Source organism: Polypterus senegalus, chromosome 1, assembly GCF_016835505.1.
Source record: "Polypterus senegalus isolate Bchr_013 chromosome 1, ASM1683550v1, whole genome shotgun sequence".
NCBI lineage: Eukaryota > Metazoa > Chordata > Cladistia > Polypteriformes > Polypteridae > Polypterus > Polypterus senegalus.
The window spans coordinates 189,362,332-189,379,740 of record NC_053154.1 but is presented as its reverse complement, the minus strand read 5'-3'; the positions used below and the strand labels follow the sequence as shown (position 1 = coordinate 189,379,740).

Genomic DNA, 17,409 nt, shown 5'->3' with positions numbered 1-17,409 from the left:
CTTACAATTCAGACAGGATCAGACTTTAATGATTGGACAATGGACTACTATAAGAATTTCCAGTTTAGTTAGGAAAAGGCAAGGTTAGAGCATACTGACAGATTTATGCTCTTAAAGCAGTAGGACTAAACAGAATGCAACATTTAGATGTATTGGAAAATTGCATTAGCCTTGTAAGTGATTGTCATAGTGGAAGATTACTGATGTCTGACAGGCTCTCAATCCAATGAGTTCAAACTGGATCAGCTCCTTGGGAGGTTAAGGTTTGGTAAACTTGAAATTTAAACTGCAAGATCCTAAGTTGTGGCAGGATGAGACTCTAAAAGGTTAACACCTAAGAATTGGGAGTTTGTTTTTCTCCAGAGAAATGCCTCAGGTGGTAAAGACACAGCACTCAAAATTAGCCACACAGATGGTAAAGCTGTGGGATAGTGACGTGGCAGAATTGGCCTCACAGCTGGTAAACTTTCAGCTGCCTAAAGTCCAACAGGAAGTCCTCATGCTGTCACACACTGGTGCTGACTTGCTAAGTATAGTCCAGATCCATAGCCCTTGAAGTAAAGGTGCAGATTACCAAACACTGCCTGGATCGGCTGCTTGGGAAGATCAAGCAGTTGAATTCATAGGACTACAATGTTTGGTTTGTTTTAAATTTAAACTGCAAGCCCCTGATACAATTAGACTCTTAAGTAATGATTTTACTGCCTTTGGTAAGAAGACAGAGAACAAAATTCAGACAAGGTTGGTCCTACAGAAGGTATGACTGCAGGATGAGGAGATCTGGCAAGATCATCCTTTCATCAGATAAATCCACACATCTCTAACAGGTTTCCACTCTAAAGTCAAAATCATATGGGGCTTTCATCCTCGCCAGCTTTGTATAGTTCAGATGTGCAGAGCTAGATTTAAAATTGCAAAGTACTGAGGTTTGACTGGGTTGGTTTCCTAGAAGACAAAGCTGTCGGGTGCAAAAATCTGCTAGGGTCAGCATTTCAAGAATTAAAGCTAGAGATTGATTACTGAATTCTGAAAGGATCAGATGCCAATGTACTGCAACAATTTTTGATAATTTGGTAAGGGCATCAAGCTGTAGATTGGAGAGGCCTGAATGAAAAGGTCTTTCACAATGCAAATCTCACAGGATCATCTGCCAAGATGGTAATGTTCCGGAATAAAGAACCCTAACAGCATCAGCCTCCAAAATAGCCATGTTGTGGAACACTAAGATTTGAAACATATTTTCCAGATACATAGGAAGAGAGAGGAGAGGTTGGAAGCATTTATTGATGCAGCGTGTTGCCACAACCACCATATGACGAACCACCACCTATATAACTCTAAAAAGAAATGAATACAATTCTGACACCCTTTCAGGATCCATCTCCTAGGTCATATTGCTGTGGGACATTGAATCTGAAAAGAAACATGTCATCAAAATATTTAACCCTATTAGTAAAGCTGTAGATTATCAAGGTCTGAATAAACTGATGCCTCAGAAAGTAAAGTTGATAGATACCAACATCTGACAGGATCAACCTAACAGAAGGCAAAGTTCTACATTAAAATGTTTGATAAGATCATATCCCGTACTTGCAATGTCATATTGCTATGCGACATCTATCGTGACCAGCTATGTAGAATCAAGATACTGTATGTAACCTAAGACATTAAATTGCAGGTTCTCATGGAAAGCAAAACTATTAGATACCCAGATATGACCGGATTAGCTTCCACTGTTAATACAGTAAACGTGGAGGAAGCTGACCTTTGACAGGATCAGTCTCATAGCGGGAAATGTTGCTGGAAGCAGATCTGATAAAATCAGACAAATTTATTGGATATCTGTCTAGCTCTGAGTTTAAGGTAGAAACACACCTAGAGGACTAGAATTAGATGAAGTAAGCATTCTAGGTGGTAAAGATACAGAAGACTCAATATGGAAAGGAAATGTCTTCCAGATCGCAGTCTAATGTCAGATTCAATGAGACTCTCAGAGTGCCCAATGACTACAGCAGGGGATCTTAAACATTTTAATCGGGGTATCCAAGTTTGAAGACTTGTACCATAATGGAACACAAGAAGAGGATTATTACCATAATGGCAGCAGATCCATACACAGATAAATAACCGTGTCTATATAATAAAAACAGTAAATGTTTTTGTTTCTACTCAATCATATATTTCACATGAACAAAAGTCTAAAAGCTAACAACTTTATTTACACAGAAAAATAAAGATGGAGTCTCATGAAAATGTCTAACTAAATATCGACACTAACACAACATAAATAATTAATTAAATAAATGAATAACATCAATCAATCTATTCCTCTCCTTCAGCACCTTGATGCAGTTCATCTGGTTAAGCTCCGCGTTATATGGAGTAGGGTGAAGCAATCAGTGATGCTTCTGAATTTGACCTTCCACCAGGTGGTGAGTGGGTACCTGCTTTAGAGATTGGCATGAGTGTAGCTCAGGTCTGAAGACAACCATTTGGCCTGCCTATGTCAAGCTAATAAGTCCCTTTTCTTGAAGCAGCTGTAAATCCGGAAAGTTGGTGGTTTGCATCCCATTACTGCCAGAAGGGATTCTACTCTGTTGGACCCATTAGCATAGCCCTTAACCTGCAATTGCTCCAGGGGCGCTGTGCAATAGCTGACCTACGCAGGGACCCCAAGGGGTATGTAGTAACTACATTTCATAGTACCTGTACAATGACGAAAAGTTGAGTCATTTGCTGTACGTGTGGGGTGCTATAAAGTAGATATATCTAGCACTCACACAAACTGTTGTCAACTTGATAGGTTCCAAGCATGAAAGTCCCAAAAATACCCATAATGCCCATGGAAGGATAATAAAATATTTATTTTTTAGAAAACTAGGGGGCTTCGCTCGCCAACCTCTATGTTTGGTTTTCCGGATACACACTTTTAAGATTTTTTTTTTCTTTCAATTGTTGCTATTTCAATAGTTTCACTTTTATTTAAGAACTTTTGTAAAAACAATATTTGAATTCTTTGTAGTCCCAATATGCTGAATCTTTTAAATGAGGTCAGTTAGACATGTTTAATGACTTTGTACCGTAATTCAGGATATTTTTCTCTGTTTGGAATTTCAGCACAAACAAAACGATCTACATCATCAGCAGTTAATATTTTTTTTTGCAAAGTAACCAATAAATACATGTGAGGTAAACCCCGTTTTTGAAATTCTCTGACTTAAACTTCAAGCCTTACAATATTTACATACTTCTGACATATCAACCATGTCCAAATATATTCGATCTCTATTCGCCTTTTCATTATTTCTCCGAGTAATAATTTCTCTTTTTTAGTGCTAATGCGATGTTTACTGTCGTTTTTTTTCTGCTTTCATATTCTGTATCTTGCTCTGCATGTGTTTTGCACCTATGTTTTTTTTTTTTGAGTCTTTTGAATTTCAGTTTTCATTATCTCTAACCTGCTCTGCATGTGTTTGGCTCCCTTGTTGGGCTCATTTATGACATTTTACTTTGTTTTCTACTCTGTCTTTTATTTCTGACCTCGCTTTGTCCTGCTTTTTTTTCAATGACACCTGGTCCATGGTGATTATTTTCCCTTTTTCGAGTAATAATTTCCATTTGTTTGCACTACTGCAATCTTTGCTTTCTTTTTTTTTTTATACTTTCTAATTTTCCTACTTTCATATTCTTTCTTTCTCCACATGTGTATCGCGCCTATTTTTTTTTTTAGCCTTTCGAATTCCACTGCTTTTATGAGCGCCAACGTTTGTGAACGTCTTTATGAAGTTCTACTTTGTCTTTTACTCTGTCCTTTAAATTCTGAACCCAATTGGACATGCTTTTTTTTCAGTTCCACTTGTTCCGGGCTGATAATTACTTTCCTTATTTTCTGAATTTGCACCTAGATTATACTTTTTCTTTTTTGCTCTTTTTTCTCTCCAACGCTTTTGAGTCTCTTTTCTCCATGCTGCTTTCTTCTTTGCTTAGTCGGCGACGTTTCATCTATAACGTATTGTCCTTATACGCTTTATACGTGCTGAGAGCCCTGGATCTGTGTGTGCTCAAAGCCTTAGTTTACACGACTGAGTGTTTTGCTGCCCGTGCTCTTATTTGATATTGATTGTAAGTAGGGCGCGTCTTGCAAGAATCTCATGTTCTTCGTCATCGCGAGATGGTCCTGGGTCAATCTCTTTCGTCTCATGGGTCTTTTAAGTGTCTTTCTCTCCCAGGATTTTTTTTTTTATAATAGAGAAATAAATCAGTGAAGCTCCAAAGGCACAGCAGGGAATTCTTGAAAACATAAATTTAATCCAAGGTAAGTAAGTTGAAATCACAAATCCAGTAAATAAAATTTAAAAAATAGAACACAGAAATCAATAAATCCAAAATTCACAAATAATCAAAAGGCAAAATGCACAGCAGAATTGACCACGGCCAGAAGTGCATTCAGATTGACACACAAGGGACTGTTAATTATTCCAGCCTTTTCAGTGCTGAGGACAGTGCCTTAATGTTAATGGACAGGTGGCTCTGCCTCTTCAGGGACCCACCCACAAAGCACATGGAATATAAAAGAAGACGCACAAATACATAGGAACTAAATGATCAACAAGATTAACATAACTAACAGACATAAAAAGGAGCCAGGATAAGAACCCTGGCTGAAACATGACACAAACAATATAGTTAACAGTAGGTGAACCAAAATAATGAACACAAGAATTCCCATGATCATGTACTAAAGGTACAGTAGCAAGAACACCTGGGATAAGAAGCTGATGGAGGATGGATTCCCCTAGTAGAAAGTATTTGGCCTGCTTGTGCTGATCTAGTAACTCTCTTTGCTTGAAATGGCTGTCCACGTGCAGATAAAGGCTGTACACGCGGGGCACTATAAAGCAGCTATGTAAAGTACAGGTATATTTCCACAGTAGTTCACGGAGTGCTTACATGCTCCTTTTGTTCTGCGTTACTAATGGTGTTGATCGTTAACTAAAGTAGTTGGTGCACCTCACTTTAACTTGATTAGCACAATCGTTTTTTTGGCTCCACACAATTTACACGATGACTCATTTTTTTCCACTTTTCTCTTTGTGAAGTGCCAAGGCCATAAGCTGTAATTCTTATCTATGGGGAGAAGTCCATTTATTGTACCCTAGTAGTCCAGTTAATGATACAAAGATAGTGAATATAGCACAGGCCACTTATACGCTCTTGTCCTGCCATGGGGAGCACCAGACTGGCTGAGTTCTGTGTCTTCTTGCTGTTTGCTACCTGCTACATTCAGGCAGTTCCAGGTAATGTCAACTTATAATGAAGAGTAATCACAGGTAACCCGTTTTGTGACTGACCTTCATGGCAGTTGCTGAAATAGTATAAAAGAGAAACGTAAGTTAGGAGGATAATCCAGGTGTATGTGTCTGTCTGATATTTTGAAAAACTACAATATGCACAGTAAGCATTGGCAAAGTAGGTTATGAGACTTCAGATGAAGTTTAGATGTTATATGTCATTTTCAGTATTCTAGTAACATTAGCAACACCATGACTGCTTTTTACTGAGGCCTTCTCTCTTCTTTTTCCTAAGCAAGTGAAGAAGACCCAGGTTACTGGAGATCATGGGCACAGAGCACACTCCTCAATGCTCTTCATCTTCATCGCAATGAAAATGTGGCCAAGAATATTGTCTTCTTTCTTGGAGATGGTAATGTCAATTTCACATCTTTTCTGCTTGTGGAAGATGCCACGTGAATGGGTGGCTTTGAACTGGCACTTTGTTTTCTGCTTGCTCTCCAGGTATGGGTATCACCACTATCACAGCAGCTCGCATTCTGAAAGGCCAGTTAGAGAACAAGAATGGCGAGCAGACAGTTTTGACATTTGAGGCCTTTCCTCATGTGGCCTTGTCCAAGGTGAGTGTCCCAGCCAAACCCCCTCCGGGTGGGCACCCACTTTTCTTGGTAACAGGTGCTAAACTGTCACTGTGGGGTTTGCTGATTTTATTACGTGCCTGGTAACTTTGAAACTGTTTTGTTTTTTGTCAGAGTGCATTTCTGTTGTGTAATGTATGTGGTAAGTCTGCAATTGTCTCTTGCCACACAAGGGGGTCTTGCTTGAGCATATGCTTGTCACAACGTCATATTAGTCTAATCATTTGTGCATTTCACTTGTGCAACACGTCTGTCAAGTGGGAGTGTGTGTGTGCACACGTGTCATGTTACATGAATGCAGGATGTTACACCCCTCTGTTGTCTTGAAGTGGGTACTTGTGAGATTTCAAATTTTTGTTGTGGTGGGTGCATCCCATGGTGACTTTGCACAGGTATTCATTCGGGGTGACACCCCCTTCTTAGCCACCCACCTTCTCTGACACAACAGTAGCTTCTGAACACAAACTAAGGACCTTTGAATTCTAGCATGTCGAACATCCAGCAGTTATGTGGTAGCAGTGTTACCACAGTATGGATGTGCTGGAGCTGGAAAATTGAAAAAAAGGCAGCAGCCATGAGCCAAAGTAGTGCACCAAAAGGAAAAAAATAACAATAAAAATACTGATATAATGAAAACCTCAAATTAATCAACATACTAAAGACAGAATCAAAAAAATGAAGATGTGGACCTAAGTTGTGGACATTGAGCTTCCAAGAATAATTGAAGTGCAACTGGGGCAGCAGTTGAAGAACATGAAGGTCACTAAAAAGGATCTACAAATGATCCCTCAGGTCCCATCTATGCTGATGGACTAAATAAAGCACTTTTTAACCCTGATGACACAAATCAGTAGTCTTCTGTACCTTTATACTTCTGATCTCCTTCTACCTAGAATGGGGACAGAGGAGCTGTGCTTTTAATTCAAGGGCTAGCATGCAGTGATGTGCACAGAACGTTTGGTGGGCATTGTCTCACAAAGGGGAGAAGGGGCAATTTATGAGACAGGATTTGTTACATTTTAATCGTTGACACACAATAGTGCCTACCTTTACTTCTGTGTTTTTAATCCCACTGGGAATTTGGTACTGGCAAAATTATTTGACAAAGATTGTTGATTATTTCAGAATAACGGAAAAGCACTTCACATCTTCATTTGACTAAAATCATTCTGTGAGAACTGTGATGTGCCAGAATTTTAGAAAATACCAATAACGACAAAGTGAGCTTTCAAAATATGAGCAGACTTTGCAAACACTTCTGTTATGTCTCAGAAGTTTCCCTTATTGACAGAATCTCCACTCTCATCATGTCCTCTGGTCGCTGACTCCTGACGTTGTACCTGTATATAGTAGACACCGGAGGACAGCCATGTTCTTCCTCTCCATTTCACTGTGTTTTGCCACCTGATGTAGTGCACCCTCAATATGTGCAACTCTCACACTGCCAGCAGTACACTTGCACTTCAATCAGGGGGTTCTTAAACTTTCTTGATATGCAACCTTTTTTGTTTTTAGAATTTCTTGTGAACCAGCAACAAAAAGGTGATGTCTCAAGTGTCACTTTCTTTAACATTGAACTACATGAAGTAAAAAAACCAAATCGCCCTATTTTACTGTAGGATTTATAATAAATGTGACTAATTGGCTTTCAAATCAGCACTGACCAACTTTGCAAATACAATGCAGTGTCTCTCACTATCTCTCTTAGTGTTTTAAACCGGCCCTTGGCCACATGAAGCCTATCAGCAGGAGCAAGTCAGACAATTCTACTACTGTATATCACAAATAAAGGACTTCTTGTTATTTAACTTCTCAATCAAAATGTAACATTGCTCTACTTTCCTGTTTAATTTCTAGCCATCTCTCTCTTATAAAAACGTAAAGAATAAGATTTCTCCAAATTCCTGTTGACAAGGTTTACCTTGCCCATCCATCCATAGTCCACTGACTACTACTGCAGTCTCTGAGAGTCCAAAGTGGATTATTGTGATGTAAAAAATAGGATTATTTACAAATTACAAACTGTAGTTTTCTAAATTATAAAAGCAGCAATACACTAACCTTACTTGAACAATTTCGACAGCTGTCTTCTTTACAAATCCACTAAGCTTCTAGGAGATCAAACCACAAAGTGCAAGCAGTTCAGTGATTTCTTTACAAGAACAGCCAATCAGATACATTTAGTATCAACGACTGGTAGTTTCCTTCAGAAACTAATTAATAATAATAATCTGCAGTTCGCATACCAGGAGAAGGTGGGAGCGGAGGATGCCATCATCTATATGCTTCATCGATCCCTCACCCACCTGGACAGAGGCAGTGGTGCTGTAAGAATTATGTTTTTGGACTTCTCTAGCGCCTTCAACACCATCCAACCTCTGCTCCTTAGAGACAAGCTGACAGAGATGGGAGTAGACTCACACCTGGTGGCATGGATTGTGGACTATCTTACAGACAGACCTCAATATGTGCGTCTTGGGAACTGCAGGTCTGACATCGTGTGCAGCAATACAGGGGCGCCGCAGGGGACTGTACTTTCTCCGGTCCTGTTCAATCTATATACATCGGACTTCCAATATGACTCTCAGTCCTGCCACGTGCAAAAGTTCGCTGATGACACTGCTATTGTGGGCTGCATCAGGTGTGGGCAGGAGGAGGAGTACAGAAAGTTAATCAAAGACTTTGTTAAATGGTGTGACTCAAACCACTTATACCTTAACATCAGCAAGACCAAGGAGCTGGTGGTGGATTTTAGGAGGCCCAGGCTCCTCATGGACCCTGTGATCATCAGAGGTGACTGTGTGCAGAGGGTGCAGACCTTTAAATATCTGGGAGTGCAGCTGGATGACAAATTGGACTGGACTGCCAATACTGATGCTCTATGTAAGAAAGGTCAGAGCAGACTATACTTTCTGAGAAGGTTGGCATCCTTCAACATCTGCAGTAAGATGCTGCAGATGTTCTACCAGACGGTTGTGGCGAGTGCCCTCTTCTACGCGGTGGTGTGCTGGGGTGGCAGCATAAAGATGAAAGACGCCTCACGCCTGGACAAACTTGTTAAGAAGGCAGGCTCTATTGTAGGATTAAAGTTGGACAGTTTAACATCTGTGGCAGAGCGACGGGCATTAAGCAAACTCCTGTCAATCATGAAGAATCCACTGCATCCACTGAGCAGTGTCATCTCCAGGCAGACGAGTAGCTTTCAGTGACAGACTTTTGTCACTGTCCTGTTCCACTGACAGACTGAGGAGATCGTTCCTCCCCCACACTATGCGACTCTTCAATTCCACCCAGGGGAGTATATGCTAACATTAATTTTATTTTAATTTTTTTCATTTTTATTACTATTTAATTTAATATTGTTTCTTTGTATCAGTATACTGCTGCTGGATTATGTGAATTTCCCCTTGGGATTAATAAAGTATCTATCTATCTATCTATCTATCTAATAATGTGTATGAAGACCTGCTGACCAAGGAGCGTTCACAGATTTCTTGTATTTCTTAAAGCATGAGTGGTTTTCTCCAGAGAAATCCACTGAAGCTGGTGGTCTCCATGCTTTAATTGGTGTGTCTGTCTACATCAGTTAAACATGTTGCAGCTTCGCTTTTTTACCAGGAATTTCTCTAGCAGTGTGCTTGTTAAAAAACTAAATTACAAAAGTGATAAAAAAAAAAGTATCCCAGTGTAGTAATATGGGATGGTAAACTGTAGCCTACTTAGGTTTAAAAAGGCCTATTACTTATCACTGCTTTTTCTCCATTTCTAACACCAAACAGCATGCATTCCTAATGGGAGATAATGGCACCAGGGCCAATGAGGAGTAAGAACCACCATGACAAACCCTTTCGTTCACGTCCCTGCCAGTGTGTATACATGTTTTACTTTAGAGGTATGAAAAGACAGTTGAATCCAACTACTGTAGTAAGTAACTGGGTCAACACATTTAAGGATGGATAAAATTTGGAGGAATGTGGTAAGCCATCCCTTCTATCAACTACAGCTTTGTGGTTCAACAAAATTCCTGGTCTGCAAACTATTTAGCAGAAATTCCATTACTGGTCTCAATTTACCCCTCTACCTAGACAGAGAGATACTAGGAAATAAGGAACTCGCCAAAGTTATGTCAAGAGAGACACTCAAATGGTGACATTTTTGTCACTCAGCTATATGGATTACTTTGGAAAATCTCAGAAGGAAGTCAACCAAACTTCCATCCTGTGCACTATAGTAACTGCAATAACTGCCACTTATTTAAAGAACATCTTCGCCCAAATACTATTAAATAATGCAAAAGAGAGTAGTGGAACTTAATATTAAATATTAAAGTAGAACATGCAAAATGCTGAGCAGTGCAACAAATATATGAACAATTATATAAACAAATATGCAGGGATATTAGAGAGCAGTTCAATGCACTAAATTACAATAAGTTTGGAGTCTTTGTTTAAATTTCCAGAAAAGGAGGCAGGTGTAGATTGGGAAAGTTCATCTCATTGCAGTAGCTAATCCAGAGATGCTCTACAGAGACTGTACATTATATCATTAAAATATTTCAATTTTCTGATTAACCATTTCAATTTGCCTACTGCTCTTAGGGTGGTACTCCGAAGAATGATGTATTTGATTACCTAATTTGGGACATGAAAACTGCCCAATATTGTGAATGATTATGTTCTTAATTTTATTACTTGGTTTTGGAGAGCATTTTCTCGTAGCTTTATTTGCTTATTATTTTTTTTTGGGTCACTGTATTCACTTTTAATACAGTCATATGCAAATTTATGGAGGATTGAGTTAATGTGATTAGTACTTATGGCTGACTGCCATATAAAGCCAATAGGGTCATAATGTTCTAGAAATTGCCAAAACCATCCGCAGTAATAAATCTTTCGTCATTATTATTAATATTTCACATGGTCTCATGTTTTGTGACACTTGAAGGGCTTTTTAATGTTTGTTTTGATTGGCTCCATTCCACATGGCTAATACATTCAGCCCGCACTGCTTTTCCTTACACCAGTGTTTCTCTATCCCAATTTTTTGCCTTTTTAAGTTCATTTACACCCCACTAGCAGTTGCGTAAATGAGCATGAATGGGGGTCCCACTTGGTGAAACAAGCTCATTTAGAAATGGAGAAACATCCCACAGCACTACTGATCACTGACCCATCAGTGGCAACCTGGATCATGATTTAGTGGTTGAAAAACACTTGCATAGGCGACCCACTGCAACCCACTCATAAACTAATCATGGCAACCCGCAACCTACTGGTGGAAAGTGGTGGAGAACCACTGCGTTACTTGGACACAGTGAACGGATGCCAAGACTCGACGATCGATTTGTGCCACTTCATACCAGCAGTTAAAGTATCCATTACTGGTGACCCACACTTGGCCAATAGAGCCTTAGACTGCAATGACCTGTTCAGTTTGCGACCAAAATATGGCCAATTTGACATAAGGCCAGATGGCCAGTCCCAATCAGAGCCATTCATCAACACATGGCTAACTAATTTTGTTTTAACCTCATTAAAAATTATTTACATTTTTTTTATGCCATTTCTTTTTTCTGTGAATGCCTCCATTTTTTCATGCAGTTGCCACAACATTGCTGTGGAAAACAAGTGGGAAGTGCATAGTGCATGATGTTACCAATGCAATGGTATAAAGGTCAGTGCCGTGCTCATCCTGATCATTCGAGATTGCAGATTCTAAAAAAAACTTGGCATGAGTTTCATTGTTCTTTTGCTTTGTTTCCAGAATTATTTGGCTTCATTTTCCCAAATACAATTTTGGTTTAGTATTTTGACCTCATTACTTGTTTGGTTCAGTTGACACTCTGCTTATGAACTTTGGCCCATTATTTCAACTACATTTTCCTCTTCTTGTCCCTATACAAACAAAAGCTACTTCACTGCATACAAAGCAGAACACCAGAATCAAAGAGTAAGTTGAAGACCAAGGTCTGAGGTAATTTAGTAAATCCATTGAATGTACAAATTTCTCTACAAAATGACAACAAACTCACTGGCATTGGGAAACTTCTTGAAAGGAATAAATTGTGGACTGAGAAGTGTGCTGCTAAGATCAGCGTACCTCTTACAACAATGGTAGTATATTCTTGTGAGAAAAGCCCATGTTTTCTCTGTCTTTAAGGATTACAGTACATGCGATCACCTTTCCAGATCACACATTTGACACTTTTGAAGGTATCTGGACTGTAGTCACTACCAAAACAATATCTTCAATATTATCTAAGGTGATGGCAAACTTTTCAGAAAATATGGTACCAAAGCAATCTTTTCAAAAGTCTCAAGTCTCTGAACATGACCAATTAATATGGAGATTACGTTGCTTAACCTGAGGAAACAATAAAATTAAACGAGGGGTAAAGCTCTTAATTACAAAAAATTATTTAATTAATTTAAATTAATATTCCTTATTTGAATGTGTGATTGGTGGCGCAGTGGGTAGCACTGCTGCCTCGCAGTTAGGAGACACGGAAAATTATCTCTGGCGGGACTTGAAATTATCTAAATTATCTAAGCTAAACCCACCGAAATATAAATCATATATAACAAGGTAAATGCAGCAAAGAAGAAAACAAACTTATTATGAATAACACTGTCATTACAAAAGGGATCAAATGTCACAGAAGCATAAACAGTCTGGGTGATTGCAAAAGGTGGATAGATATCCCCAGCACCTTAGATCTTCATTTAATTGGAGGGAAAAATCAGTTTGGGAACTTTGTCATACAACATTGTGGACTAAACTACCCGTTCAAGTGAAATAAAATGACAGTATCCAATAAGTCTTAAAAATTCAGAAAGTCAGAATGAGCTCTTTTGCCCTGTTACTTTAAAAGCAGGGCAGCACGGTGGCACAGTAAGGAGTCCTCCCTGCGTGGAGTTTGCATGTTCTCCCCGTGTCTGCGTGGGTTTCCTCCGGGTGCTCCAGTTTCCTCCCACAGTCCAAAGACATGCAGGTTAGGTGCGTTGGCGATCCTAGATTGTCCCTAGTGTGTGGGTGTGTGTGCCCTGCGGTGGGCTGGCACCCTGCCCGGGGTTTGTTTCCTGCCTTGCACCCTGTGTTGGCTGGGATTGGCTCCAGCTGCCCCCCATGACCCTGTAGTTAGGATATAGCGGGTTGGATAATGGATGGATGGATGAATGTGTAAGAGAGGTATGGTAAATTCTAATAATCCATTTCCAATGGGATCCCCATCAACAGAAAAGCACTTCAGGGTAAATTGCAATGAGATTCTGGATACCTTCATTTGAATGAGAAGCATGAAACTAATGAAAACTTTCACTTCCCTGCTTTCATGGTGTTATTTTTGTTTTGTGCTATGCTTATATGTTTTCTGCAATATCATTTTTTTTTTGTTTTTGTGTGTACCATCATTTTGTGATAGCATTTCTATAATACAACGAATAGCTGTTATGGGATGTGGTTTTACTGGTGCAAAAACATATATACCAATAGCACAGTATTCTGCTTGTCCACAATTGTGGGTGTTTTTTCTGTGGTTTGGTTATTTGGCAATTAGTAAGTTTCGGTATGGCCTTTTATTAGTTTTTGACGCAATTTTATTAAATCATTTTCTGATTATTAAATAAAATCTCCTACTATTTTCCACCATGGTGTAACAGGGTTGGCTTTTCCATTTTCTGCAGCTTAGGTTAATGCTGCCACCATATGTCTGGGTCTCCCACAATATAAAGACCATTTCTCTAAAATTCATCTTCTACCTTCTTTTATAGTCAACTTGGTTTTATCCATTTCCATGGGTAACAGAACATCTTTTGGCTCTTTGACAAGTTTGGGAGTAATAGGCCAGGTCAGCTTGCTTTCTAACTTATATCTGTACAGTCTTGCCTCCAGTTTTACCGTTAAATGGACTGTTATAACAAGCACATTATGACTGGCAAGGTCATTGTTGAGTTCCCCTGAAACCCCTTTTTGAAGAGGGAAAAGAAAATGGACTCCATCCAACCCACATTGGTGGTGTAGATTTTGATTCTTAACTGTGTAGTCAGTAATGCACATGCTACCCTGGCACCATTTATTAATGGCTACACCTCAGGCTGATCAAACATGTCTCCACATTTCGAAGAAATTCCTCCAAACTAAAACAGTAGGGGTTCAGGGAATCATAGAGGTTCATTGCAAAGGCTTCTTGCTTAAGAGAAAAATAATAAATGGCACACCAGATCAGTCTGTTTGATATCTCTGTGGCTGCTGGTTCAAGACAAACCTACATTGATTCAAGAAATCTCTTCACCTTTTATGGTCTCCTACAAACCAGCTGGGATGAGGAATAGTAGGTTCTTTTGAACAGCCACTAGACTAAGGAATATAGTTTGTGAGATTAATCTCTGCTGAAAATTCATAAACTCTAGTACCATTTGTAGAAGTAATGCTATGTGATTCATATCCCATTTTTGTAGGGCTCCTTGAACTTTATGATCCTCCCTGATCTAAAAAAAAAAAAAAAAGCTCTCTTCCTCTCGGGGTTTTTATTGGTCCATGTTAATATTCAGCCTGAGCTGGAAATATGTAAGCCACAATGCCAAAACTGTTAACAAGGGGTTTGAGAAGGGAGCATAGACCTAACCAAAATGTGGTCTGAGGCAGAAACACCCTGATAAACACCAAGATGCAAAAACCCAAAACTTTAAGCAAAAGTCGTAGTCAATTTTCCTATAAGTTCTAAATAATTTAGACCTATCCACACAAACTGCAAAAATGTCTTTTTTAACAAGAAAAATGAACAGTAGTGCAGCCCTGCCATCATCTTAAATAGTGGCCCTATGATGAACTGAATTCACATAAGAGTAACCAGACATCATTACTAACAAACATTTGGCTGCAGTGGAGAAAACCCTAAATGACAGTGGCCTAAAACTGTGCACATGATAGCAATATGTGAATATATTGCTATGAGAATGTGAAGCAAATAGTGGCAGCAGCTTAAGCGATGTCTCACCAGTAACATGTGTGCATTTGCCTGTAGCATGACATATGAATGACGGGTAAGTATGTTTAACCTATGTGTGTCTGTCGTGTGGTGAGTGTGACTCATGTATCACATGTGGCTGATGTGCTTGTCTGCCTATGGGTGAGAATGTCTTTTTCTGTCACATATTTCAAACATTTTCTAGGTAAAGGCTGGTTGTTTCTTATGCCCCACACATGGGTGAACATTAGTTCATTATGTATTTGAGTGAGTTAACTGATAATTAGCATGTGGACATATGTAACAGAGGCATTTTGTGATAATGTGCTGTACATTTTCATTCAAGACATATAACACAGATTTCCAAATCTCGGACAGTGCAAGTACTGCCACAGCAATTCTTTGCGGTGTGAAGACAAACATGAACATCGTGGGCATCAGTGCAGCAGGGCGCAATGGGGTCTGTCGCTCACAGAGGGGCAATGAGATCACATCCATCCTCAAATGGGCCAAAGATGAAGGTGAGATAGACACTTCCCTTGGTTGTTTGTTGTCTGGTATTTGTTAATGGCCAGACTTCACTTTCATCACATCACCTCTCCATTCAGTTCTGATGTATCATGATCTTAGACTGAAGAGAATTACTCATGTCTGGTGAGTGTGTGTGTCTCTTTCTGCTGGAATAACCTTATAGACATAGACATCCTTATAGAACTCATCACTGCCCTGAATGAAACCTAGCCATTTATGATAAGTTCAGGAACAACCTGGAATTTACCTTTCACGCATGATAGACCCACAACCTTTGAGTATTTTTGGAAAAATACTGGTACCACCTGTCTATTACCACTTGATTCACTTCATAGCTTTTCCAGTTAGCACTTGGCACACCAAACCAACCTTGGAGTGGAGTGGTCAGTCTATTACAGGGCCTATGCACAAAGGGCTACTTTAGAGCTACTTTTTTACTACAAACAAAATATTACTCAAGTTAAATTAGTATCTCTCAAAGCAAAGACAGATATTCAAATTGTTTGTTAAGAAGATAATAAAAAATGGCAGCCAGAAGGGTGACCAATAATAGCCTTTATTAGAAAGTGCACTATTTTTGTCAGGTGGTCAGACCACTGGAAGTAAACAACAATCTTGTCTTGCCTAGCTTCCAATTGCCTGCATAGAAAGAAATGAAAAGTTGATATTGGGAAACATCACAAAGACCTTACCTTGATAGTGACCAGAACCAAAGGGCAAGATAACCATCTGTGTTTTCTAACTATCCATCACTGATGATAAATTGCTCATGGACCTTCCCTCTCTGTTTCCATATTGATCCACCTCCTAGATCAGGATCAAATCCTGCTAATAAGATGGGAACCGAAGGTACATGAAATGCTAGCATCATGTCTATTGAACCCTTTTTCTATTTATTATAAGGCAGAATGTTCAAATTAAAACAGCTATATCTTAGTAAGCTTTATATGCAAGACTTTAACCCAGGATTAAAGACAAAATAAAAACTATTCACTACTAGCTCTGACAGAGATGATTGTTCTTGGGGATGATTGCTTCTTTATAGACTGACATGTGGAACACCATGATCTCAAGAAAGAAGGTATTCTAACTGAAGTGTTGACGTAAATCCAACACTATACTGCATATCCTAGACTAAGGGATTAGAGGAGTTGGCCTAACTGCTGCTGAGACCCCCTGCTCTCTCTGTCTCTCTAACTTTGTGTACATCCACTTGTCGTTGGACCTTTCGAGGTTGTTCCGACTGCTACACATACATATTTTGGTGTTTTCTGTAGGAAAGTCAGTTGGAATTGTGACTACAACACGAGTCCAGCATGGCACACCAGCTGCTGCCTATGCACACAGTGCCAGCAGGAAGTGGTACTCAGACTCGGATATGCCCAGCAGTGCCAAGAAGGATGGCTGCAAGGACATTGCATACCAGCTCGTTTTCAACATGGACATTGATGTGAGTTTAGGGTTTTGAAGAGCAACTGGTGAGGTAGGACAAACTCAACGAATTCTGATTTTCCACAGCACAGTGTAGTGTGGTTAGTACTTTTGTAAGGTGTGTGGAATGGTACAAATTCTTGCGATTTTACATTAAGTTGGAAGGGAAACTTTACATTCTTGTCCTGTCTTTTAGGTGGTCATTGGAGGTGGTCGTAAATACATGACGCCCAGAGGCACTAGAGATCCTGAATATCCAAATGATCTGAAATCTCGTGGGAAGAGGGATGACAAGCTGGATCTCATAGCAGAATGGCAGAAGAGAAGAGCAGGACAGGTAGGTACAACAGGAACCATTAACCTTTAAACACTGAGAGGCATAGTGAAGTATAGGGCACAAGGAAGAAGGCCCCAAATTGCTGTTGCATCAGCGTCTAAGTGTAGAGGAGAGGGCATTGACAACTGGGACATCGTAAGGAAGTTTGTCTCTGGGAACACTGGTAACAGGTGGAGGAGGATCCTTATCCTTTGAGAACACTGGGAGATGGGAGGA

General features: G+C 39.6%; 1 protein-coding gene across 1 annotated transcript in view; it reads left to right on the top strand.

The window, feature by feature from the left end:
- Window positions 1-367: 367 nt before the first annotated feature.
- Window positions 368-17,409, top strand: part of alp3 (alkaline phosphatase 3) — a 42,676-nt gene continuing 25,634 nt past the window's right edge. The window contains exons 1-7 of the mRNA XM_039770463.1: window positions 368-460; window positions 1,530-1,629; window positions 5,587-5,703; window positions 5,796-5,911; window positions 15,241-15,415; window positions 16,703-16,875; window positions 17,053-17,193. Coding sequence (XP_039626397.1) covers window positions 368-460; window positions 1,530-1,629; window positions 5,587-5,703; window positions 5,796-5,911; window positions 15,241-15,415; window positions 16,703-16,875; window positions 17,053-17,193 — 915 coding nt within the window. The remainder of the gene's footprint in view (window positions 461-1,529; window positions 1,630-5,586; window positions 5,704-5,795; window positions 5,912-15,240; window positions 15,416-16,702; window positions 16,876-17,052; window positions 17,194-17,409) is intronic.